Below are 27,151 nucleotides of genomic sequence, written 5' to 3'. Positions count from 1 at the left end.
GTGTCGTGTCTGCAGCCAAATGAGGAACTATAGGCTAAAACGCGCTAAAAACCACACCCAAGGCCCCCTGGGACTGAAGTTCGAGATTCCTTCCCTATGGGCAATCCCACCGGCAAACAACGGGCAAGAATCCCAGGGGTACACCGTGAGGCCGATCCGCTTCGGGATTTCCAGACAGCTTCTGCTCTTAATTGCTTGATTAGCCCCATCATTTTATTTACCTGACATCTTTTCGATTAACTCATCAGACACAGCTGCAGGCTGCACCGGTAGCCATAGTGACGATGTTTACTGCAGTACGATATGGGAATGAACCAGCATTGGCGTATACAGCTGCTCAGAAAATTAAGCCAGGATAACCGGTTGGCACTAAAACCAGTGAACGGACACTGGCCTCCTGGAATGGAGTTATGCACCGCTGGCTCGCTGGAGAAGAGAGAAGGCCAAAGCCAGGCCTGGAGCCAGCAGGAGTGAGAGAAGGTGAGTGCTGACTGTATATACAGAGAAAGCTTTCACAAGAGGTCAGGCAGCCGGGGGAAAGGGATGGGTACAGCGGCCATGTTTCACTGCCATGCGCGTTGGTCATACAGCATGCATAAGGACACACACACACCCCTGAACACAACAGAGAGGGGGGGGCGGGGGAGAGGGGGGAGAGGAGAGAGAGAGAGAGAGAGAGAGAGAGAGAGAGAGAGAGAGAGAGGGAGGAAGAGCACGTATGCCACGTCCCCTGCAAAATGCTTCCTCGCTCCTGGGATACTCATCATCCCAAACATGCAACTTCCACTTTTATGGCTACGTCACTTCAAGTGGTCACGGGAGAGCAGAGTCTCACGAACCTCTTAATGGGAGGAGCCTCTGCACAAGTGAGCAGCTCACTGACTTGTCTGAACCAACGAGAAGACTGCTCTTCACAGAAAAGCATGGTTATTGGCTGAAATCGGTGCTGCTTGCAGCGGCTCCGCCCATTTTTGGTTTCACGAGGACCCGTTCTCCCGTCACTGACTTCAACACCCGCCCAAACCCGCCCCCGGACCCAGAGACAGTCTTTGTGTTTAAGGGGTCGAGCATCTTCACTCTTCAACAGGAATACAATCCTCTGCCCCCCCACTCCCCGCCCCCCAGGAGTCCTCCCCCCCCCCCCGCTCCCCATCACGCCGGTCTCAGCTCTGCCGCCGTCTCCTGGCAACGTGTGAAGGTTCTGAGCTCGTAAGTCTCCAAGGACGCGCATTGAAAAGCAGCCGAGGTGAACCTCGCTTCGCCGCCGAGGTGTCGTCCAATCAAACTGCAAAACGGACGGATCGAACAAAATAAAAAAAGCCACCGGGCTGTTTTAGTTCCGCTCCGGCGACTGCAGCATCCTGACGACCTTTTTTTTTTTTTCCTCTTCCCGATAACTATTCTCTTTCAAAACGTTAGTGGTAAATAAAAGACGAGAAGAAAGACGAACAAAATAAAATACACACTTTTTAAAATAAAAAAACCTCGGCCCTACTCAGGTCCCAGGGCCCGTGCGGGAAGGGGCGAGGTTTTGGGGGGGGGGGGGGGCCTCCCGATTGTACGGGCGGTCACGTTGCGCGTGTAAAGAACGAAGCGGTCCAGCTGCGGCCTGGACCTCAGTCAATAACCCGGCAACCGCCCGGCAATCAACGGGAGGGAATGGTTTCCATGGGGACGAAGGCGAGTTCGATGGCTGCGCTACGGCAATCAGTGGCGGTGCGCGAGGCCGCGAGAGAGGAAGGGGTCTCACCGGGAACGGCCCCGCCTCTCCGCCCCCTTGGGCCCCGCCTCCCCCCCGCCCGCTCACACCCCAAGAGGGGGTACGTTACCTCACATCCTTCCCACCCTTCCCCGAATACGGCTCGGAGTCCCTTCGCCAGAGGGCGGGGCAGGGGGGTTGTGAGGCGACAGGGGGCTCGGGGGGCAGTAGGTTGGGGTTTCGGGGAGGCGGGGGGTGGGGGCCTGGGGTGTGACCTCACGTGCCCCCCTGCTCCTCCCCCCAACCCCTCCACATGCATGAAGTCACCAGTTGGCCTTGACCGCTTTGATGTCGCTGACCAGATTCTGAGCCAAACAGATCCCAAATATCTGCACAGGGAGAGAAGGCGGAGCCAGGTTACACATTACAACACTTACAGCGATTTACAGCTGTCACTCAATATCAATACACATACTCACACCCTGTCCCATGTACACATAATCTGTCTCTCACAGATTATATATACCAGTGGCAACCAGCCCTGTTCCAGGAGATCTACCGTCCTGTAGGTTTTCACTCCAACCCTGACACAGCACACCTCATTGAACAGCTAAAGATCTGTATTGAGCAGCTAATTAGCAGAGTAAGTTGTGCCAAATTAGGTTTGAAATGAAAACCTACAGGATTGTAGATCTCCAGGAACAGGGCTGGTCATCAGTGATTTTTACAGCATATAATCACTGTAAAGATAATCACTTTTGATGGAAGAAAAAAAAATTTTTTTCTATAAATATGAATGCCTGATAACCTGGATCATCACTTATTTCCAGGAAAGCCATTTCTCATCCTCACCAGCAGATGGCAGTGTGACCCGGTAGCGTGCTCTCTCTGCACGCTGCAAGCCTCAGAAAAAGCAGACTGCGTCAAAGCTGAAACACGCCTACCGCCTGCTTAGAAAGGTGAGAAAAACAACACTGCCTCACCTGTAATAGTGCAATGCCCACAAATATCCCGGCAACGACTATCAAATTATCCTGCAGCCACTTCTCAAACTGTCCCACGCAGCCTTTAGTGTAGATGTACTTCTGCTGGTCCAGCTCCTGCAGGGGGGATTACAGAGCCTTAATGCAGAAACTAAACACAGGGCTTTGCCGCAGAAACTAAACACAGGCTCTTTATACAGAAACTCAACACAGGGCCTTAACACAGAGGAGACTGAACAGAGATACTAAACACAGGAGCAGTTCACTCTCGGACTCACACACACACACACGCACATACACACACAAAATACACAAAGAGACACACACACACACTCTCTCACACGCAGATACACAGGCACACACACACACACACACACGATATTCACACACAAACACAATGCACACAGTCTTTTACACGCAGATACACACAAACACACGCACACACACACACACACTCTTTTACATGCAGATACACACAGACACACGCACACACACGATACACACACACGCACACACACACACACACTCTTTTACACGCGGATACACACAGACACAAACACACCCTCCCACACACCCCTCCTTTTGAGAGTCTTTGTGGAGACAGACTGAAGGAGTCTTTTGTTTCCTTGGAAAAGCAACAACAAAACCCAACCCGGAGACTAAAATCCCAGCCAGGGGAAGGCGGGTGGGGGTGGGGGGTATTCCCAGGGGTGGCGGGGATGACGAGGGGGGGGGGGCAAGGGGAGGGGGTGTTCCCAAAGGCTGCTGGGAAAGGTGGGCAAACAGCAACTCTCCCTTCCCATCCTGTAGCCTCATTCACTCTCTTTTCATCCCTTTCTTTTTTTCCACACCTCTTTCCTCTCTAAACATGCCCGTGAACAAAGAATCATTTCCTCAAACACATCAACCACAAATACCACAGGCCTGATTCACACAGCTCTGGAAGAAAAAAAAAGCGTACATCTTCACAGGAAAATGCCTGTGATGTTCCACTTACACGGGGAACAAACGTTTCTTGTGTGAGCAGTGATCTCGTTCACAAATAAAATGGTTTGCCTTCTGTTCGGTAATGAAAACGGCTTTCACGAAAAAGCATCTTCCATTCAAGAATTCCACTGCTTCATAATTATATTTGAATGAGAAAGATAAGGAGGAAGCTACAAATTTCCAAAACCTTTCATTATTAAATTTAGTTATGAAGAAACGGACATAAAAGAAATGACATTGAGAACCTGGCCTCAGACATTTTAGAACTACAGGAAAATAGCGTGAAATACCAGGATTTCACACTTTAAATGAAGATTACTTTCAGTCAATTGCTATCTATATTATTAGTTACATTACAACATCCCTAATGTTAAATTACAGACTGCATAATTATCTAGTGCGTAGTGTCTATACTGTGTGTATTAGGCAGACAGCACAGGCATAATTTAATCACATGACATCCTGTTTTCCAATTTAGACCCACACAACATGAACATAGACCCTCACACACACAAATGCACACGCGCGCACACACACACACGCACACACACACACACGCACACGCACACACAGGAAGGAACATGCTCATAAATAAACTATAAACCATAAACCACATCACACACACTGGCCTGTACCCTGTACGTCTGCCTTCAGATCCGAGGCTAATTTGGGAACTCAATGTGAGGAAACACTCACCACTTGAAGGCGCACGTCGTAACCGCACTGCGTGTTCAGCACGTCTTCCTGCAATTCCAAACAAAGAAGGAGGCACAAACTCACTGGGGTGGAAAAGAACGCTGTACGGACCGGACACGGGAGAGTGCAGACCAAACCAGACAGCGCCCCCTAATGTGTGGGAGGCTGAATGACGAGCTCTCTTACCGCTGGATCCTTGACGCAGCAGGAGAAAGGAACTCCACAGCGCTCCCTGCTGGGGTTCAGCTCAGTGCAGTTGAAGTAGATGTTCAGGTTCCAGTCATTAGGCCCATGAGCACCACAACATGACCACTACAAACAGACAGACAAATCAAACTTCTTAACCTACCACATTTTAACATATAATTCTTAAACTGTCACAGAGAAAGACATTAGATAATGATAGCACGATGCTACACTTCAACAGTATTGCAGGAAATTAGCTGTTACCCTATGTCAGTATTAAAGAAAATGACAGTCACACAATCTAACACTGTGATAGCGCTTCCGGAAATGAGACAGTATAACAGGAAATGAGGTATTACACTGTGGTAGAAATGACAGGAGATGGGATGTTACACTGACAATACTACAGGAAACAAGAGGCTACACTCTGATTGAATCAGGGGAAATGAAATGCTCCACTGTGACCACATCATACAAAATTAAATGCCAGGTTCTGATAGTGTTTCAGGAAATGATACGTTGGCTGGTTTATGAGCAGATGCCCTAATTGGACGCCACAGCACGTCAGCACACATTTTGATTGGTTCTCTGACGGCAGAGACTCCCAGGGAGAGGGTGAAAGCGCGTCAGTCAGTGTCCCGCGGGCTCGCTGCAGTCAGGGGGCGCTTTTAAGGCCCGCCCCCGAGCGGCGCTGGGCGCGGGGACGCCGTCCTCGGCAGGGACGAGCCCGCGCTCCGGACGGGGGACGGGAAGCGCGAGGCTTCAGAGAGCGCGGCGGCTCGTTTCCTGCCCGCGACCTTCGGGGGCGGACGCGCGCGCGGGGGCAGCCGTCATCCAGCACGGCAGGAAATCGGCGCGCCCTTTTTTCAAAAAATCGCCGAGCGTAAACATCTGGGACATCTGGGGAGTCCTCGGTAATACCGCCACGCTGTTTCCGGCAGAGCCATGCTTTTTTGTCCCGCAAAATGACGCGCGTCAAAAACAAAACAGCCGCTGGACAATAAATAATGCAGTGTAATGGAGTTCTGGTAAGCCAGCTTTCCACACTGTAGGACAGGCCGGGTAATCCCGTTCCTTGAGGGCTAAGTCCGTTTCTGGATTTCATGCCAACTCCTGCTCAACTTCTGCTTATTTAATTATGCACCAAAGGCAGTTCATTAGTAGATTAAATAACAGTAAAACATTCCATATAGGACAGAAGAATCAACTCTGGCAGTCATTTGTGAGCTAATTCATTAATATAGCCATAATGTCGGAACACATAAAATATTGTGCTAATTAATTAATGATTAGGAGCCGAATTTGGCACGAAATCCAGAAATAGGAACGAGGTTCACCACTATGGCTTTCAAAAGAAACAGATGCGCAGGAACTGCTGTGGTTTCCACGGTCACCCTCGTCAGGCCGGACGTAGGCTTGACCGTGTAAATACGCGGAAAAACTAACTCTTTACATGCTGGTAAAATCTGAAAGAACTCCTGCAGATCGCTGGGAACTTTCAATGAGCCATACTACCAGTCAAAATGTACCTTATGTATCTTATGGAAAGGTTATTTTGTTCTTAATGTTGGTGAAAACAGATGTTTCTTTAAAAGTTTTCAGCAAACTGCAGGGCTTTTGCTGGTGTCAAAGGGTTAATGTATTTGAAATAATTACTAGCCCTCTAAATGACAGGGCTGGACTGCGGGTGTGTCTCCCACAACAAAGAGTTTCACACCACAAGAACTGGGAAAAACTCCAATTCCCATGAGCCATGCAGACAAAAAAACACAAGCAGGAGCAAGCAAGCAGGAGTCACCCAGGCATCAGACAGTCAATTATAGGAAGACCTCCAGGATTCAGAAAAACCTCTCCCTTGAGGGAGAGATGACCAGACTAGACTGGGTATGAGCAACACTGGAAAACCAAGCCCAACTGAAACGACATTTTGAGTGGAAAAGCAGCAGTTTTGGCGGGAAAAGGAGAGTGCAATGCGATCGTCATCGAGGGAGCTTTCAGGGAACGTTCCAGCCCTGTTTTCCCCCACAAGCAGCCAAGCTGCCATTTCCATCTGGCCCTGTCCCGTGCTTTACACATACACACACACGCACACTCGCACGCACGCGCGCACACACACGAGAAAACCATTCCCTAACCTGAAAAGACTTCCACACTGGCAAATTCCATTTTCACTAATACACTTTTTTATATTTACACAAGACTAATATTTATTTATTCAATTTAATAAAGGTTATGTGTGTCAACAACAGTGATTATTATGATCGCACAGCTTGAAATACTTTCAAATTAATCACAGGAGCACATGGAAGAATGCATTCTTTTATGAATATTATTTTTCACAAAGACATCAAGCAAATATCGGGTCCGGGTGAAGCAGTGCGGACTTACGTAGTCCTGGGCGAAGTCGATGAGGTTCTGCAGATCGATGTCGTCTCGATAGGCCTTGACATTGTTATTGATGAAGAAGTTGAGCTGGTCTTTGATCCAGTCTTTGAAGGCAAACGCCAGGATGCCGGCTGTTAGCTCCAGGAAAAAAATGAGCCCTAAAAAAACAGAGAACTGGAGAGACCAGACATCTGCATTACTGTGCGATCCAGAACAGGAGAAACCAGGCATGTGTATTACTGTACGATTCAGAACTGGAGAGACCAGACATTTGTATTACTGAACAGTTCAGAACTGGAGAAACCAGCTGTATTACTGAGATTTGACTGAGAGACGACATTGTATACTGAACAGTTCAGAACAGGAGAAACCAGGCATGTGTATTACTGTACAATTCAGAACTGGAGAAACCAGGCATGTGTATTACTGCACAATTCAGAACTGGAGAAACCAGGCATGTGTATTACTGTACGATTCTGAACTGGAGAGACCAGACATTTGTATTACTGAACAGTTCAGAACTGGAGAAACCAGGAATGTGTATTACTGTATAGTTCAGAATTGGAGAGACCAGGCATTTGTATTACTGTACAGTTCAGAACTGGAGAAACCAGGCATGTATTACTGAACAACTCAGAACTGGAGAGACCAGGCACGCGTATTACTGTACAGTTCAGAACTGGAGAAACCAGGCGTGTGTATTACTGAACGATTCAGAATTTGTTTCTACAGTATATTTCTACAGTTGGTTTCAGAACTGCAAAGACTAGATGTGCATTACTGCACAATTTAGAACTGGAATATATGTCAGTGTGCGTGAGGCAATATGCAATTTAGAACTGGAGAGACCAGACTTATGTGTGTGTGTGTGTGTGTGTGAGAGAGAGAGTGTATGAGTGTTTCCGTGTGATACTGCACAGAGCAGTAATGAGCAAAGAAAATCCATATTTAGCACACATATTGAAAAACAGAGTGGGAATATTCACACCTCAGGCAGACGTGCATAAATCTCCCATATTCGGCGCGTTCAGTGTGTTTGTGCGAATTCGCATTCTGCCGCAGCCTCTGAAGGTGCGAGGTAAGAGGAAGGAGAGCTGCAGAACAGGTCGGAGCAGAGGCGCAGCATCTGTCCCACGCGCTAGCTTTCTAATGCAATTTACCGTAAGCGCGTCCTGCAGCTAATGCACCGGTCATCAATCATTTAGCAACTCAAAAAGCCTTTCACCACAACCGATTAAGAAAAAAGTATGTATTATTTGGGTTCCAAATGTCAATTTGCTGGAAAAGACAAAAAAATACAGAAATGCTGCGGCAACTGTGAAAAATGTGAGCTGCCAGTTGCTGTTCATCTACTCGTTCACGGTAAGGGCTGTAAGTGTGTGCGCCCGGAGCTCACTTTAACAGAACAGAACAGTATAACTGGAAAATAAATAAATACTCAAAACAACATAAATATAAAGCAAGTCGAGCAAGTTATTTTCTGTTGACTATAGCAGTTTTATCTTCATGATCGTAGCTATGTGAATACGCTTCCGAATATGAACGATAATGAAAAAGAAATTTGAAAGGAACAAAGATTCATATAAAAAGCATTATTTGTGCTTTGTCGTATAACACATTCAGCTTCAGGGACATCCCAAAGCGTAGCACGGCTAGCAGTACGTTCATTTATTTGTAATATTCTAGAATTTTTCACCTTAGGTCCAGTCTGTGCCTTTACCGACTGCCATTCAAGGGGTGTGGACTCATGAAATATGGCCCAAAATAACAACTTAAAAATCTCTGGCACACTGAGTTGAACTAATCGATAAATGTGCCCCCCAGGCTTGGAGGTTTCCTGGAGAGGGTGAAGAAAAGAGAAGAAAAGAGAAGAAAAGCTTGCGCACTTACGAATTTAAGCAAGGCGGTGTTCTCCCGGAGCGCCCCGATGCAGCCGGCGAAACCCAGGATGAACATGACCCCGCCCACCACGATGAACAGCCAGACCGGGTCGAACCCGCCCAGGTCCGTGATGGACGAGATGTTGGACAGAACTCCCTGTAACGGACAGACGGACGGAATATTTTAGCCTTCTGTGAGGGTGTCCGATCGCTCTAAACTTTTTAAAACTCCCGTGTTCTACAAGCAATCCACCAAATGGACAGGACAGCTCCAGTTCAATAAAAAGCCAGAGCGGTTATACTGGGCCACCTGGCAGAGGGTGACAGCACAGTCGCGTAAAAAGCAACACTGCGCGATGTGTCTGGAAAAACCACTGTGTTTCTGACCTACTCGAAACAACAATTACAAGTATACAGTTCATCTACTGAGGGAAACCATGCAAGCAGAGGGTCTTTCAGTATATTTGGTGGCAAAGTGACTCAGACTCGCATTATAATGGGAGTGCTATAGGGTGCTAATGGGAATGGGAGGCTAATTAGGGAAGGCTCAGGGTGGTACCGTAAAGAGAGAGATTGGATCCCCAGCTGAGCCGTGTCTCCGCACAGGCAAACATGCTCGGCGCATCCGAGCGGAAGCGCATCGTTAGATAAACGCGTTCTTAACGGGAAGCACCGTTAGATAACACGCCCGTGACCATGGGACACGCTCCGTCTTCCTATCCCAACGCTATCGCCCATCTTAATTAGCCAGTTCCCTTCCTTAGCGGGAAGAGGCCTGGGTTAAGTGGGGGGGGGGGGCTAAAGAGCGGTGATCTACGCTGTCACAGGTTCTAAAGACACACCGCATACCCTGCTTTAACATTCAGAGTTCTGGCTCCCCACAGCTGAAGCCAAAACACTTCAATTCAATGCATCTTTTACACATGTAATTACGGGGGCAAGACCAAGGACAAAACTGTCACAATGGATGTTCTCATACTGAGAGATAATCATCCAAAACTCTCAGCAGTGATAATGGAAGGAATTTAAGGGCTCATTATCTGGTGAGTCTAAGCCATCTGTGCCTGACTTTTTAAAAATTTTACTTCATATTTATTTTATTTTTTTTCTTTGGGTGGGGGGGGGGGCTGGTACACTCACCTTCTCCGCCCATGCCCATAATCCAATTCCAAGGAAAGCCGCTCCCAGCAACTGGAAAGAGAAAAACACCCACACACACAAAAAAAATCACAGATCAATAAATCAGCGAGACTTAACGCAGCCTTAACGCAGTTCCCAGAACACGGGGCACATTTACGGGGAGCGGGGTGTTCCCACACACCGCCGTGGCCCGGCCCAACGCGGTGCGGCGGGTTCCGCGAGCCGCGGAAAATGTTTCACTCTCGACGGGTGCGGGGCGGTTGCCGTGGTAACCACAAACGCAAACAAAATCACACTCCAGTTTCATTGGCTCCCGCCCTGAGGAGAGAGCTCTTCAGGGCAAGGTACGGCACGCCGCCCGGGCGGCAGATCAAATCCCCGACGCAACTGCAGAAATGAAGTACAGCGCAGAGCGTCGGAGAGCGGCGCGCCGCTCCGGTCAGGGCTGCTCGTTCACAGCCGGCGAAACGCACGTGGACCGCGCCGGACCGCGGCAGCTCACGGTCAGGCCCTGCGGTCAACCTGTGACAGGAGCACAGAGACTCACAGAGACTCAAACAGGCCAAGCCGCCGTAATGCCACTTAGGACTTCATGATTAGGAACCGTCGTTGTGTTCCGCTTCGGAAAGGACAACCTTCTGACCGATTGAAATTTAATAGACCAGTTATAATGAACCATTTTGAGGTTCATGGCCTCCACTTACTGTCGTAAACGCAGTCCCAAACTGCCACCAAAACGGCCGGGAACAGGCATTTACTTTCACGTGTTCTGCACAAACCGCCAATTTTGCTAGCTAAAAAAAAATGCAGTAGCGTTTTGTTAAAATAACTTAATCTGTAGGCTTTTACTGGCTATCGCCCAGCTTGGGGAAATGTGTCCTGTTTATCTCCTCTCTAGAACACTAGCATAAGAGCTCTGCGCTGTATACTCAAATTTAAGTACACAAACTCAAATTTAACCTTCTTTGTAGAGGATGTGACTCATCTTCATTTGCCTATATAAAGCTAACTAGCTAATGGTACATCTGAGTGGATAGTGATGTGGCATTAATGGTATAATTTAGTCACTTTAGCAGCCTGTGGCAAATCTGGGAAAACTTGAGTTAAAAGGCAGCACTTACAGCCGTGGTTGTTCCCTACAGCAGAGCTTCAGTAAATACCCCAAATTATACAGTATATGATAATCTGTGCGTTTAATCTGGCCTGGCCATTTCCAGCCTGTAATACGGTTTACGATGGGGGTAAAGACGCCTAGCGCCTGCTTGGTGGACACGGGGAAGGACCCTGGCTTCCCACTTCAATCAAAGCAGGGACGTCACCACGTCAACCATCACCACGTCAACCATATTTTTTCTGGGTGATGGTCGACGTTGTGACGTCTCCTCCTCCTCTCTGCCAACCTCCTAATGCCTCATCTGTCCCAACTGCTGGTGTATATACATAAATACATTTCAGTCAGCTTTCACTTGCCTGTGCAAGGCCACATCTCTATTGTACTGGACTCATCTTTTTTGCCCATATCAAATTTTTGTTCATCCTTCTTGTGATATAAATGCATTTCTGAGAATGTATAGGCTATATAATATGTATTTTAAGTGAGTTAAGTGATATTTTCTAGTGAAACTTCTGGTTCCTGTTCAGCTTTGTGTGGTGGTCCTGAGGCCTCAACACTGCAGCCAGGACAGGCGCGATCTCACAGGAAAAGCTCAGAGGAAAGACAGGAGGGGAGTGGTCTGCATGATGTAACTCTAAACCCAGGAACTCTGGGATCAATCAATACGCTGAAATACTCTCTCTCCCCTTTTCCTCTCGCTTTCCCTCACTCACTTTCCTCTCTCACTCACTCCCTTTTCCCTCTCTCTCTCCTGCCTCTCTCTCTCACGCTCTCTCTCTCTCTCTCTCTCACGCTCTCTCTCTCTCTCTCTCACGCTCTCTCTCTCTCTCTCTCCTGCCTCTCTCTCTCTCTCACGCTCTCTCTCTCCCCCCCCTTCCCTCCCTCTCTCACCACACATCTTTGATTACCGCACATAGTTGCTGTGGTGACGGTGAAGGCCGATAGGAAAGGCGCGGTATCGATACACTCAGGGCAGAGCCAGGAGCCAGCGCCACGCTCTCCAGCTCGGCAGGAAACGGGCTCCGGCTTCCCCTAATCTGCCCTCCGCGGTTTCAGCGGCCGCGAAGGGGCGAGTAACGGCAGCTCCGCCCCGCAGCAGTATCCCACAATGCCCGGCATCGAGAAACAACACGCTCTGTTCCCATCAACAATCCTCACTGCGGCTGTAAAACAGCCAATCCCTCCTGGAGCTAACGTCTCCCCAGCTAACGTTACATAGAGCTCCACAAGCTGCAGGCAAGCCTTTTAGCACGCCAGCCAGCTAGCTGCTCTGTTTGTGACCTCAGCTGACACAGCTAGCTAATGATACGTACTTTATTCCAAGAACACATTCACATTCGCCCACTACCTGCCAAAGGAGACAAAGGTTGCAGTTCCCACGGACACACAGTCTACCCCTCCCCCCTTAGCATTTTTCTATGTAAGGTATTAGAAAGAGGCAACGAAAGAGGTGACAGGACAGGTGTTTACACGCACTTTTGAAGTTCAGAAGCACAGCTGCCACAAAATTTGCATTGACGAAGCGCAGTGAAACGTGCTGAGCGTGGAAGAACCAGTCCAGCACAATTCTGGATATCCAATCTGTTCTTTGAAAAAAAAAAAACTCATAAAAAATTGCGCTGTTAAAAAGGATCAGGTTTAGCGCTTAAAGGAAACCTCCGATGGGAGGAAAATAGAACACGGAGACAATGGCAAAGGGGAAGAACAGGTATCATTTGGTTCCCGTTTCAAATCCTCTCACATTTTGATCATTCGCTTTTTTAAACGGCTGGGGAGAAATGCACTGTGGGATTGCTGGCTCTTTGTCATCTTGTGCTAGCAAAACCCCCATCCAGGGTTGGCCAGCATTAGCTTCAGCGCTGAGGGTGTGGTAAAAGGTGCAGAGGGGCATCCTGTGTAATGAGGACTCATTTCACACACACACACACACACACACCTGACAGAACTCCACTGCGGGGACACCTGCCCATCTGCGATGCAACCAGGAGTTCCTGCTCAGCTGGAATAATGAAGCAGCTTCACCACACTACAGCCCCTGGGGCTACTGAGGGGAGGGTGCATATATCAGCACATACACAGACTGCGGTAGACTGCAGGCCTCCCGGGGGGGCCAGAGGGAACGCGGTGTATCCAGTATGCGTCAGTGTATCAGCATACGAGTGCATCAGTACACCACTGCACCGCTACATCAGAAAGTGAGCGCATCATTACCTCAGAGCAGCAGCATCGCTGCGTAACAGTACTCAAAGGCTCATTCAATCAGCCAGTCGGCTACGCTCATGCTAAATCTCAGCGCGGGATGAAGCTCGAGGGCCAGGGCGGCATAGCAAACCGTGAGGTCCGGTAGCGAGCTACAGACCCAGAGAGCAGAGCAGAGCAAAGCAGAGCAGAGGGGAGAAGCGTTAGCGTGTGCGTACTCTGCACACAGACTCTATAATCTCCGCTCAACCACAGCTCCACAGCCCCCTCGCGCAGGCCCCGCCGGTGCCAGCGAGCCTCCGACATCACTTCCTGGTGGAATTAAAGACCCGCTTCTAAGGAAGCGCTCCTAACCACGGGCTGTCGGGGAACGCAGAGCCGGAGGGTAACGGCGGCCGAGCACCCAAGCACAGCGCTTTAATGGCGCCAAGGGCCCACTGAAGCACAGTGCGGCTCGATTCATTCACGGAGAAACCGCCACTTCCTGTTCGGCCTGTACCAGGATTCCGGCACCCATCTGTTGCACGTCTGGTCACGCTGTTCGTTTGAAATATTAATATTCTCAACACCGCTGCATAGCGCAAGCTTCGCTACAGCAGCAGGTTCAGCGGTATTGTATGCTGTCTGAATGAGCTGCAAGGTTAGCGGTATTATACGCATTCTGCTTGTGCTGCAAGGTCAGCGGTATTGTACGCATTCTGCTTGTGCTGAACGGTCTGCGGTATGTTACATGCTCCGATTGTGCTGAAAGGTTAGCGGTACTGTCCGCATTCTGACTGGTCCAAAAGGTTAGCGGTACTGCACACATTCTGAACATGTCGAAAGGTTAGCCATATAGCACACATCCTGAAAGTGTTGAAAGGTTAGCAGAATAGTACATGTTCTGGTTGCGGCGAAAGGTTAGCAGTATTGTAAACATTCAGAATGTGCTGAAAGGTTAGCAGTACTGTACACGTTCAGAATGTGCTGAAAGGTTAGCGGAATTGTACATGTTCTGAATGTGCCGAAAGGTCAGCAGTAGTGATGGGCGATGTATCACAAGAATAATTACTGAATGCAATAACGGTTGCAGCCACCGTGCTGTACTGCCTTTCATTTCATCTTTTTCTCTTTAATTATACCAGATGTGGTAGTAAACAACAACACTTGTGAGGCCGTGCGGAACGCTTCCGGAAAAAACGTGACCACGGTTACCTATTGGGTGACCATAAGACGGCCAATCGGCAGCAAGGCCTTGGAGCTGCATTCTGATTGGACGCTGGGACACAAGCCATGTTTGCAGATAATGCAGGACAGCGTCACAACAGACACGCTCGACTCAGAGCTGTCCCTGTTCTCTGCCTTTGTCTCCTTCGCCATCCTCCCCTCTCTTCCCCCCCACTGGGAGAAGAAGTGGTTGCCAGGGAGACGGCCCACCATTCCCATTAAGACACCCACCCATTACCAACCATCCCCAGTGCCTCTCCCAAGTCGTAAAAGTAGGAACGGGTCCCGCCTCCACTGGTCGTTACCATGGGGACCCAAGCAGCCGCCCCCTCAGCCCCTTCCTGCAGCCTGTAATCTACACTGCGGCTGAAAGGCCTTCGCCCCCAGTCAGGCTGAGCACGCCATTCAGCCACAGGTCAGCAGTTCACGCTTTACGTCTTCACTGCCTCCCGGTCGCACCAATTCTTCCCAGAATGCCGATGCTGTAAACGTGTGGGGGGAGGGGGGGGGAGGTTCTCCCAGAATACCAACACTAAGACCGTATGGGGATTCTCTCGGACAAACCTAAAGGCTTTCTGCTACCAGACCAATCAGGGCACACAAGTCCCCTCAGTCCCTTCACACACCGGGATAATCAGTGGGGGGGGGGGGGGGTGACAGGGCGACAGTGGGAAAGCCACCAATCCTTTTTATTTTACTCCAGACTAATCCAATAAGGTTACACAGACAGAGCAGAATGGGGAAAGCGAAGTTTACTCTGCCAGGCTCGCTCTTCTTTGCTTGTTAGACTCATCAGACTGAGCTGACAAAGCCATCCTATTAATTAAGCCAGCAAGAGAAGATTTGGCTCTCTTTTACATTACAAACCTGTCGACTTTCCTCTGTTGCACTCAAATTCATGTGAGAAAAGCAACACAGCCATTTCAAGTAGGCCTAAGCTCTGTAAAGGCAAAGACTGCAGAGACACCAAGCAACAATAACCACCAGCCTTTGCCGCACTCACTCTACAGTAGCAAAACAGTTGCTGTTTTTACAATGTACAGGCTAGTCGCTCCTCAACCTGTTTGTTTTTCCATTTTTATTGAGGGAACAATGAAACTTTTTACAAGAACAAATCTGTCACTGCTCTTGCAGTGGTACAACTTCCAGAAACAAAACTGTCACGGTTATAACAGAATAACTTTTTTTATTTACAGTAACAAACCCGTCACAATGGAACATTTCACAGTGCGAGCCCGGTAAAAGTTTGGAGAAATGGTTTAATCAATGGAACGGATTCCTGTCCCCTGCAAGTGCCATATTTTATCAGGAGACAGAATGGTTATGGGCCTAATAGCCCAGGCTGGTGTGCATTAGGCTGCAATTACCACAGGAAATACGCAGGTTAGCAGGCCACAGCCTCCGTTAAAAGCTGCAGTACGGGAGAGGAGAGCCGAAATGGAGTCTCTGAGCGCTCCACCTCTAACACTGAGCGTTTCAACACCGCCGATTCTTCTGAAACCAATTAAAAACAGGCAGAGCCGCCACAACGCTTTACCGGCGAGCCCTTTGCTGAACCCGCCAAGTCCGTGCAAAAAAACTTCATGAAACAGCTTCATCTCTTTCATATTCTTTCACAGTTCCCATCAAACACGATCAAACACGGTCTAAAAACAGCATGAGTCTAGTGTTTTCTTTCCACCATTTTATATTATCTAGGAAAAGGCTCTGTATAAGAAGCACTGTATAGCCTAAATAAAGTCAGATATGATTGTGTCCATGCAGGGATGTGGTATGTAAGAAGGATATCACACACTGAGAGGCCACAGCTGGGCAGTATTTCAAATGCATATTTATTTCATATGTGATGCGGGTTGCTTGCCTCTTTTATATGGTTTAGGCTGTGCCTGCGTATCACCTGTGAAGCAGCCATCAGCTCCACCATGTCAATGGCAGTTTATACGCTTAATTGGGAGGTCGGTTATTTTAAAACATTAAGTGTATTTTTGGCCACCCCTGTGGGTAGGGACGGGGGGACGGGGGGGTGCACGGTAACGGCGTGCGGGAAGAGCCCGCCCCCCCGGAGAACCGATCTGTCCCGGGGCCGCGTGGGAGGGGCGCGCCTTTGTTCTCGCCCGCGACGGCGCACAATGGCGTCGGGCGACAATACCGCCGAGCGGCACTCGGCACAAAGGCCCCGCCGCGGTGAAAAGGGGCCCCCCGGAGGAAAGGGGGGGGGGCGCCATTCCTCCCCCGCGGGGGCCTCGTCCGCGCAGATGCCGTGGGAAGACGGTCCCCCGCACAAAGACCAGCCCGCTGCTCCTTTGGCCGCCGCCCTCATTTGAATTTGAAAAAGCGGAACGGGTGGGGGGTCAGAGCCCGAGTCCGCCGCGGAGCGCCGACGTATCATTCCACCGTCGTACGCCCTTAACTGATCACCTCACAACCCGCCTTCTTTTAATGACAATCCACCGCTCATTTCAATTAACAAAGAGCCCACATCCACCATAGATTCTGTCCTGCAATTTAAATATGTAGAAGCTCTTCTGTGCATTTATTTTATTGTCTTGACTACTGTAATGCTCTCCATTCAAGTTTAAATGTCCACATTTTCCTGCCAGCAGCTAGCATAAAATGCTACGACTAGGCTTTTAACTGAGAAAAATCAATTACCTTTAAGGCATTCCATGATCTACCCCCTAAAAGCATCTTATTGCTACTGATCTCCATCTACCAAAAAAAAACTCTGAGGTCAGCAAATAAGACTTCTCAGCATCCCAATGATTTGTCTTAAAAGAAAAGGGAGAACTTGTTTGCTCTAAGTGGGCCAATACAGCATGTCAAAAAGCATCAAGGCGGGGTAGAAAGCTTCTAGTTTCAATTAGGAAAACACATATTTTTCAAATGCACTAATAACTATCCACAATTCCATTATTATCCCACATTATTTAAATGGTCTATTGCTTCCTGTACTCTCTTTAAAAATGTGCGTACCTTTTTGCTTTATCGTATCCTTCCACTGTCTGGAAAAGCGCTTTGAGCAACCTGAATGAAAAACTTGGCATTAAGTTTGAGATTACAAATACAGACATCTTTATTTTTTTATCCGTCTGGTAAACAGTTTCCAAAAATAATTGGTATTTTTCTCCTCCATTGGTTGTTGTATCTGTGAAGTCCCCCAGGGGTTCTTATTAGGACCGGACTTGTTATTGACTTGCATGATACCCCCTCGCCAATTAGGCTACACCGCAGTCGAAGCACAACATGTATTTTAAGCTGACTGCTGAACAGATAATACCTATGTGTCGGTAAATAAAGGCTGCATAAGTGATGACCATGACTGCCTTGCTGATATTACACACTGGATACTTCAGACATTACACTGACTGCAGTTCTGATACTGAGCACAAAGCTATGGTCCACTTCAACCAGCATGAAAACATGAAATCCACATGTAAATCTAGCAGTAAAAAAATATGGCTAAAAAGGTCTACCGTAGTCTAAAACTATGGCATTTGAAAAGATATTATAGTCGTGTAATAGACATGTCTGTTTACAAATCTCTTTTTGGCATTCGCAGAATATCTGGGCAGTGATCTTACAGACATGACCACCAACCACCATAATGCTCAATATTTGCATGAACATATTTTAATATCCAAGTCAAAAGGGGGTCTAGACTTGCAGGGATTATAAACATTACTGAGATTCAGTGCCAGTCAACACCACTACTGTACTACTGATCTTTCAAAACGTATCCTTATGCCACTGATTCCAGAACAGTATAATGCAGCAGCAGACTGAAGCTGTACCAGTCACATAACGGCACAAACGCAGAGGGAAAAGGGAATTCAATCCAGTAGGTTCTGGAAAGCATAGCAACCTGAGACTGGAAGGTGCAGATCATAACTAAACCTGAGGGGAGCCTGAGCAGATCCTTTTGGCAGCTCTTTCAGACACCATACTCCTCGTCCAAATTTATTTTATTACCCCTCACCCAAATTCCTTTTAGCATTTACCCTTTATCCAGCTCAACACGCTGCTCTCCTGCACACACAAGGGTTAACCAAATTACCCCATTCCATTCCACCACGCATGCTTTATCTTTAATCCAAATCCACAAACTGGATATACGGTCTTTTTGCACTTTACACAAACAAGCCAAAACACACCACTTGTTTATACATGCAAGTGCCCATTTACGCAAGAATGTACGTGCGCACGCGCGCACACTTTAATGGACGTACGAGCGCATGCACACACTCACTTTAATGGATGTACCTGCACAAACAGTGAGTGTCAGGACAGCATGTGAAGCTGAGGGGAGAGCGAGTGTGTGTGTGCTGTTCACACTGCAGTGCGGTTGTGCCGTATATCAGCACAAAAAAAATAAAGCACCAATATCTAAAAACGGTACCATACCAGCATTTTACTAAATTCCATGCGTCTAACACTACTTTCTATTGCAGCAAAACGATTGCTATCCACTGGAAAATAAATATTGTGCCTTTAAGAAAGGAATAGGAAAGGAAAGGAATACTGACGTAGTGGGCGTGGCTAGTGGCCTGTGAGTGTGTGGAGCTGTGAGTGAGAGAAAGCTGGTGGAAAGCTGTGCAGCCCTGTATCCTCACAGAGGAAGATAATCTAGATCTCAAGCAGTTCACACTGACCGTCTCCAACCGGTTGGAAAGCAGGGCGGTCGAAGTGAGAGGGGTCAACAAAAGTGGTACATAAGTAGGCATTCATGGAATAAAAGATTCAAATGTACAACAATTTTTAATGTAACTATTTTTAGGTTCGCTTTTTTTTTGTTATAGCATAAAATTGCAGCGCATGTTAATCTTTTTGCAGTCATGCATAATTGCATACCACTTATGTCGACCCCCAAGGCAGTTCTTTGCCTCCAAAGCCAATGATAAAAGCTCAAAAGTTTCGCCATGGGAGGTAACACATCCACCCCAACGCACCCCTCGTTTAAGTGCAGTGCTGCTGTTCACAAAGTGCTCACAAGTTTATTTCAGATTCTGTGTGTCAGACAATTTGTTAATAAGTATCTTTGAAAAGATATGTCAAGTTTAAATTTAATTTCAGGAGAAATTCTTGGTTATCAGTGATTTATTGTGGTATGGATTTTGTATCAATATCAAGGTACCAAAACTGGTATTGGTATCGAAGTCAATATCTTGCTATGAGAACAACACTATACTACAGGATGAGATTTGTGAGGTCTGACTGGCGCGACTGTAGAATGCTAACAGGCTGACAGTCTGGCAGGTCCCAGCATGCACTGGGGACATATGTGCATCCACACATCCGCAGGCCAGGCGAGGTGGGGTGGGGAGGGGTGATGTGCACACACAGGAGCACAGAGAGGGGGGTGCAAAGTGGGAGATAAGCACTCACAGGGGAGAGAACGTGAGCGACAGCATGAGCTAAGCTACAACACGCGGCCAGCTCTGGCTCGCTCTGATGGGACGCGACACGAGAGACCAGATCCATTCACACATCCACGCGTGCAGCCACAACAACAACGATCCTAGAGCAGTCCGTTTCTCCACACACGATGGCGGGGCACTGCAATCGTTACCAGGCAAGCTGATCCAGGGTCAGTACCCAAAGGCAGCTGACACCGGAGACCCACTTCATTGGCACCTCCGCTAAGCACCCAGCCGACCCAGAACCGATCCAGTGCGGTCAGGTAAACTGATCCAAGATCAGTACCTAAGGAGAGCAGACAAGGGCACCAGGCATCCCTGTACAGTCAGTATGAGATCATAACTGGAAGCCTTATGCTTCCAGGAAAAGAATATAACTGTCAATAGTAAAAACTGAGTCATCAAGAAAGCTGTACTTGCTCAACTTTATTATTCTCTGACTACAGAAGGGTTCACCTAATCAAACCCCGGCTTCAGACAAAGGCAGCAATCCGTGCCCAGCACAAACCTGTGTCACTTGGGTGACTTTTCCTGGACTTCAGGCAGGTGAGAAAGCTCCCCTGCCTATTCTCACCGTGTTGCTCGGTAACAGTGAGAGGGGGAGGGGCCTAGCAGACAAACAGCCACAGAGTCGACCGAGGTTTACACACATGCAAGAAAGATACACCCGCGCTGACACCATCGCCCCCACGAGAGAAAAAACACGGAGAAAAAGAAAAACAAAGAGAGGGAAGAGCCAGAGCGATAAGGAAGTCGAGAGTGAGGAATGTTCCGGCCTCGTTTAAACTGAAAACACAGCTATCATTGCAGAGCTTCCTCCTTTTATCTGGGTTTCTGGGATCAATAATTAGGGAAGGGGCGTAGTTCTGGAGTCCCTGAGCGTTCTTAATGACAGCCACATGCTCACCCCAGCAGGAGAGCCCGTGTTAAAAGCAAGGCCAAAAGGCAGTTATCTTTCTGGAACGTGCAACTGTCGAGTCCGTATCTGCGTTCTTTTCCCCCAACGTCACTCCGACTCTGCAGAGCGCTTTGCAGATGTCGTCTCCACATCAGGAGAAATCGCCAACACGCACCCAATCTGCAGCTCTTCAGTACATCAGCGAGAAAAACAAACCCAGTCCGTTTGTTTTATTCCATGTAACAGCAGACGTCGAAGAAGAGGCACAGAAAGTAAGAATTATATCTGAACCGTGCTGAAGATAAGAGAGCAGTCTCTCTCAAGGTTCTGAACAGTGTTGGGGACAGAGAGCAGTCTCTCTCAGGGTTTGGAACAGTGTTGAGGACAGAGAGCAGTCTCCCTCGGGGTTCTGAACAGTGTTGAGAACAGAGAGCAGTCTCTCTCAGGGTTCTGAACAGTGTCGAGGACAGAGAGCAGTCTCCCTCAGGGTTTGGAAGTGTTGAGGACAGAGAGCAGTCTCTCTCAGGGTTCTGAACAGTGTCGAGGACAGAGAACAGTCTCTCTCAGGGTTTGGAACAGTGTTGAGGACAGAGAGCAGTCTCTCTCAGGGTTCTGAACAGTGTTGAGGACAGAGAGCAGTCTCTCTCAGGGTTCTGAACAGTGTTGAGGACAGAGAGCAGTCTTTCTCAGGGTTCTGAACAGTGTTGAGTATAGAGAGCAGTCTCTCTCAGGGTTCTGAACAGTGTTGAGGACAGAGAGCAGTCTCTCTCAGGGTTCTGAACAGTGTTGAGGACAGAGAGCAGTCTCTCTCAGGGTTCTGAACAGTGTTGAGGACAGAGAGCAGTCTCGCTCAGGGTTCTGAACAGTACTGAGGACAGAGAGCAGTTTCTCTCAGGGTTTGGAACAGTGTTGAGGACAGAGAGCAGTTTCTCTCAGGGTCCTGAACAGTGTTGAGGACAGAGAGCAGTCTGTCTCGGGGTTATTAGAGGGCGTGGGGCTTTAATGGAGAATTATCCAGAATGAAACCCCATGAGGCAAATCCCAGATCCTCTTTGAGTTCAATACAAACACTTGCATAAGAATACCTCAGATGGGGTGAGAGGTAGGCTGGACTCACAAAGCTTTGTTTCTGCATTATTCCACCGGATGAATTCTAGGTACACAGGACCGAAGATATGAAAACAGAACTGATAAGAAAACCATAATGAAAAGGATATTACACCAGCACTGATCTCCATCAACAGCGGCCCACCATCTCTCCTGTCTACGCCACAGTGAATTAGAATAGATTTTCTTCCGGCATAAGGCTAGCCAACCAGTGAAAGGAAAAAAAAAAAAATACCCCAGGACTCTAAACTGATGGAACACCGTAGCTCGTAGCATGAATACCAAAATCCCGACGACCTTTCCCGCCAATTTAAACTGAGCCACCTCTGCTGTCAAGGGCATTTCATTACCAAGATTACGGTGGAGGGCGGGCGGGGAAAAGGGCCTGACGGACGCACGGACGGTCTCCAATCGCAGAAGGAGAAGAAAGATTGCGGCCGTGCGACGCCGCCACAGGCCCTTCTCGCTCTCCAGGCCGCGCATTCTGTCACAGCGCGCAGGACGGACGCCTTGTGCGACGGCACAAAGACGCGGCTTTCTCAGGCCGCGGCACAATGCCCTATTGTCTCGGCTACAGTGCGGAACCAGCGCGCGTAAGCAGGGCCTCTATCTCCAAACGCGTCAGCCGGGAACGCCGGGGCGGGGTTACGGAAAACACTGTCGCTCGGCAACATGTTTGCTGACGGTGCGAAAAAAACAACAAAACAGCTTTAATTGGCTAAACCTGAGGATAATCAGTATTACTGCTCAAAGTGCGGGGAGTGGGGGTGGGGGGGTGGGCTTTAAGAAAACACACAGCTCTATTTTAAGACGCTGCTGGATATCCCCTCCCCTCCCCCCCTTCCGAGCCAGAATGTAAATGAAGTTCTCACAAATCAAGCGGCAAATTGAAAGACACCAGGCCTAATGTTTCGCTGAGGCGTCGCGTCGCGGCTAACGGGATTGGCGCGCTTTAATTGTTTAACAGTTTTAAGCGTTTCGTCTTCGCCCGGCGAGGAGCCCACGGTGACACGCACAGCAAGGTCGAGGCTGCCAGGCTCAGAGCGCTTTATTTCACAGCGAGGCCCAAAGGACTGCACCAGCACTGACAGCTCTTCAATACAGCCCAATACAAGACACAGAGACTGGATTGAGATATTATACATTCACAGCATTTTATTACATGCACGTTCATTTACACCTGTTCAAAATGTTATTTTATGCATGTAAATTGTTGTATAGAAATAAAGTAAATAAAGAGAATTCCCATGTTAACTTTTCTTTTTACAAAAATATCAGATCAAACCCTATAATTATTAGACCTCAACTAAGCACCATTACAAAAAGCAACATCGTAGTTTTGAATGACTACTACTGTAAATGCATGTAACCAATACAACTACAATTTGCAGACACAGAACTTCGACCATCCTTCCAGTAGTACCACAGCTACCAAGTAAGAGGCCCAGTTGACATCAGAACACCGTGGATCAGGAAAAGGAGAACACAAAAAAGCCAAGTGAGATGGATATGATATTCATTCATTCTCCTTCAGCTCCGTTTCACCAATGCTCTATAGCAGGCATGTCAAACTCAGTTTGGCTCTGGGGCCGGATCCAGACTTTCTGTTCTCGGGTGGGCCGGATCAGTAAAAGAATGTCAACTCCAAATATTTAGCTTTGTTTTTCAGTACTATGCTTTATCATTCAGCCTACATTTGTAGCCTACCCTACATATTATAATCACGGATGACAAGGGATCTTTTCTAAGCACAACACATTTATTCACCAACAATGGAAAAAAAAAATGATTTCATGTTAGGCGGTGAATGTGTTAACAACTGGTTTATTTTAACAGTTAAGTGAATGCAGTTTTACACCTGAACCAACTCACCACACTAAACAAACTCAAGTGGGAGCTATGAAAAAAATATTTTCGCCTTAATTGTCATACTGCTTTGAAATAAATAAAAAAAGAAATACAAAATAAAAGTTATAGCCGTGCATGGGCAATAAGATTAGACTACATCAGATCAAACTACTAGGCTGGGCCTACTGAAGCTGAGAATATACTGCACAATATTAATTGTCTTTAATATGAAACCAGATTAATCTTATTTTTAATGATCTGTATTCATGAGTGCAAACAAATTTCGTGTCATCACACTTTTTTTCTCTCTTACTGCACTCCTGCAGTCTACTTGCTGCTGCTGGCTCCTGAAACTTGGGATCTTTTTGCCTTCACAAGTGTATCGATATTAGGTGTCAAATCCTGAGTAGCAGCACATTTAACAATGTCATTCAAGTGTTTATTTGTTAACCTTGAGCGCTGCTTTGTTTTATTATTGTTCATTACGGAGAACACCTGTTCACAAAGATAAGTAGTCCCAAACATGGATAGAACCTTTGCAGCCATGGCTGTTATTTTGGGGTAACCTGGCACGAGATATTGATAAAACGTATCCAATCCCACGGACCCAAATTTATCCTTCATAGCGGAATCGCACTGCAAGTCAATAAGCTCGAGTTGAATGTCAGCTGGCATATCAGAAGGCTTCACTGTAAATGGCGAGCGAAAAAAGCCAAATTTGTTCTCAAGTTCACTGAATACCTGAAACCTCTGCTCAAACTCTCGCAGCAAATCTGTTATGTTGTCTTTATATTTTTCCAAATCATTATCGGGACGGTCTGGTGCCTCCGGACGCACAGCTGTGAGACAAGAGAAATGCGCGGTGTCACCGTTGGATAGCTGCGTCTCCCACAGTGACAGTTTCATCTTGAACGCACTTATGCTGTCGTAATATTGAGTGACAACTCTGTTACGGCCCTGCAATGTAGTGTTAAGTGTATTCAAGTGTTGTGTAATATCAACCATAAACGCAAGATCCTGCACCCATTCCTTGCATTTAAGTTCCTTTACTGGGCGTCCCTTCTTCTCCATGAACTGTCTAATTTCCCCTCGTAGCTCAAAGAAGCACTCCGTGTCCACTTTTCTTTTTTTTGACAGTGCCATTTTGGGAAGGGTGTGTTGACCGATAACTTGTTTAGTAGTGGTGAATTGTGAAGCAAGATTGCCGGTTTATTTTTAGTACTAACTCGTGTCAATGCCGCATGCTGGACGTGAGCTCTTTTACACATTTACTGCCCTCCCGCGGCCGGAGGGAGCATTTGGTTTGTATTTATTTTAAAAAATCATAACTTTTGATAGAAATAAGCTAGAGACTCGCTTCTTTTTTTGACATACTCAGAAATTTATGCCGGGCCGGATTAAATCATCCAACGGGCCGGGTCCGGCCCGCGGGCCGTATGTTTGACATGCCTGCTCTATAGGGACGTACCCTTTATGTCACCCCCTCAGGCACACCAGTCCAGACACCCCAGTTTAGACCCTGTGATTTAAGCCATAAACACATTTTGTTCAGAAAGAGCAGGTAGCGGCACCAGAGATTACGCTGCCATCTGACCTCAAACCCAGCAGAGGGCAACTGAGGCTTCACTTCAAAGCAAACTGTTAAAGAGGGAGAAAAACACTAGTGTTGAATCAGTGAACCTCTCCCTTTGGGCTCTGAATTTGATCCAAGCACATGCAATGAATCTAATGAGGGAATTTAAATTCACTTCATATACTTGCACCCCTTAGGCTGGGCCAGATCTCATATAATTACACCTTAACTAGAACTATGCAGTCATTCCAATCAAGCTCTATAATGTCCTTATGAAATGGATACAGCAGTCATATTTCATACCATACTGAATTCCACATAGGCTACTATTCTGCCATTAGACTGAAATAGACATAGCAGACCATACATGATTGTATTCTTTGTTCATTTAAATATATGTCAGGTTGTAAGAGGCTAGCAAATTCCCTGGACACAGAAATTGTAAGGTTTTTTTTTTAAACATGGAGGGGGGTATCGGAACTTTGTATTGGAATCCACTGGTAGATGTTACGATCCATGGGCTATTTTGAGAAACATTTTGCGGTGAAAACTACGTGCTGTTGATATTGCAGTCAATGTTACTCACTTGACTACTTTATCTAGATACATTTACTTGTTCGGAGGTTAGGTAACGTTACAGCTAGGTCAGCTATCGAGTGATGCAGGGATCACTTTAGTGCACTAGATTACCATTATAACACACAGCGAAGTTAGCACGACAATAGCTATTTTATAGTCAGAACTTGACAGCTTTAATGCATCTCGTAGCAAAGCCATTGTGGTAATGTTGCCGTAAAAGTACAACATAATAACGTTAATAACCGTTAACCAGATAACTAGTTGTTTGACATGAGTAGCCAAAGGATAATCCGTAATGTCTGTGAATGAAACTATTTTACCTTAAATTAAATTCCCAGTTTGGGATAACGAACGTAGCTCTACGCTGGCAAAACGTTAAGCTTGCCAAGAAGCTGGGCGACCTGCTTATTGCTTACCTAGACTGTAGTTATCACAAAGACAGGATCGGCTAACGTAAGCTAGCTATAATAATGGTATACAAGCTAGAATGCTCTGTTGTTGCTCTCTCTCTCTGATTTCCTGTCATTTTCCTCATAACAGAGGCTTTGATCTCCTGAAAATAAGCTGTTAGCCAACTGTAGCCAACTCACTACACATTTCGTTAAGACTGCATGAAGACAGTGAATCCCCATCAACCCACACACCTTGTTGGACAAGTAGCATAAACGAGTTATAAGCAACAGTGAAAATTAATGAAAACACTTACCCAAAATATAATGTTGAAACCAAACAAAAAATATTTCACGCAGCAGCTAACTTCTGCTCCTTTAAAATGATGATGTTTTCTGCTCATTCTTCTCTAACTAGCAGCTAGCTAGCCAGAAGGCTAGCTGCTGGTGTTGAGCGGGCTAGCAATATGATACAAAATCAGAGCAGAAATGTGTCCAGCAACTTGCTATCTACCAGCTAAGCGAAATGTAAACATACATACCAACGAAAGAAAATGTAACATCAAAACAATAGGCTAGCTAGCTTTCTAGCGTTTTGGCTGAGCAGCTAGCCATCGAAGCTATCCATCTTTGATTCGCTAGATAGCTCGTTAGCTACGAAGGCGACGTTTGACTTGATCTTTAAATCAGCATTGTAGCCTAGTTAGTTAGTTGTTAGCTGCATACAATCCAGATATACGCAGCGTGTCATCTGATTGTTTTGATGACTTCAACCTTGCAAATGTTGAAGAAAACAATGCTCGTTTGCAGAGCTGTTCTGAAGAGAAGGGACGCCAGTGTAAACCATACGAATCTAACACTTATTTTC

General features: G+C 47.2%; 1 protein-coding gene across 1 annotated transcript; it reads right to left on the bottom strand.

The window, feature by feature from the left end:
* Window positions 1–1,479: 1,479 nt before the first annotated feature.
* tspan17 (tetraspanin 17) lies at window positions 1,480–27,151 on the bottom strand. Its single transcript, XM_064326424.1, has 8 exons — window positions 26,601–27,151; window positions 9,957–10,007; window positions 8,827–8,973; window positions 6,940–7,110; window positions 4,552–4,677; window positions 4,366–4,413; window positions 2,683–2,799; window positions 1,480–2,088 (listed from the first exon to the last, which is right to left on the bottom strand). The coding sequence occupies exons 1-8, from the start codon at window positions 26,685–26,687 to the stop codon at window positions 2,023–2,025; spliced, it is 813 nt and encodes a 270-aa protein (XP_064182494.1). The 5' UTR covers window positions 26,688–27,151; the 3' UTR covers window positions 1,480–2,022.

Source organism: Anguilla rostrata, chromosome 3, assembly GCF_018555375.3.
Source record: "Anguilla rostrata isolate EN2019 chromosome 3, ASM1855537v3, whole genome shotgun sequence".
In the NCBI taxonomy this organism is placed as follows: Eukaryota; Metazoa; Chordata; class Actinopteri; order Anguilliformes; family Anguillidae; genus Anguilla; species Anguilla rostrata.
Note: the sequence above shows the minus strand (reverse complement) of the source record. Positions and strands in the feature narration are given on the sequence as shown.

Coding starts and splice junctions, on each gene's coding strand:
- tspan17 (XM_064326424.1), bottom strand. CDS start 26,687: ATGAGCAGAAAACATCATCATTTTAAAGGAGCAGAAGTTAGCTGCTGC. Junction 8,974..9,956: donor TATGGGCATGGGCGGAGAAG/GTGAGTGTACCA, acceptor TGTCCGTTACAG/GGAGTTCTGTCCAACATCTC. Junction 4,414..4,551: donor GCTGCGTCAAGGATCCAGCG/GTAAGAGAGCTC, acceptor TTGGAATTGCAG/GAAGACGTGCTGAACACGCA.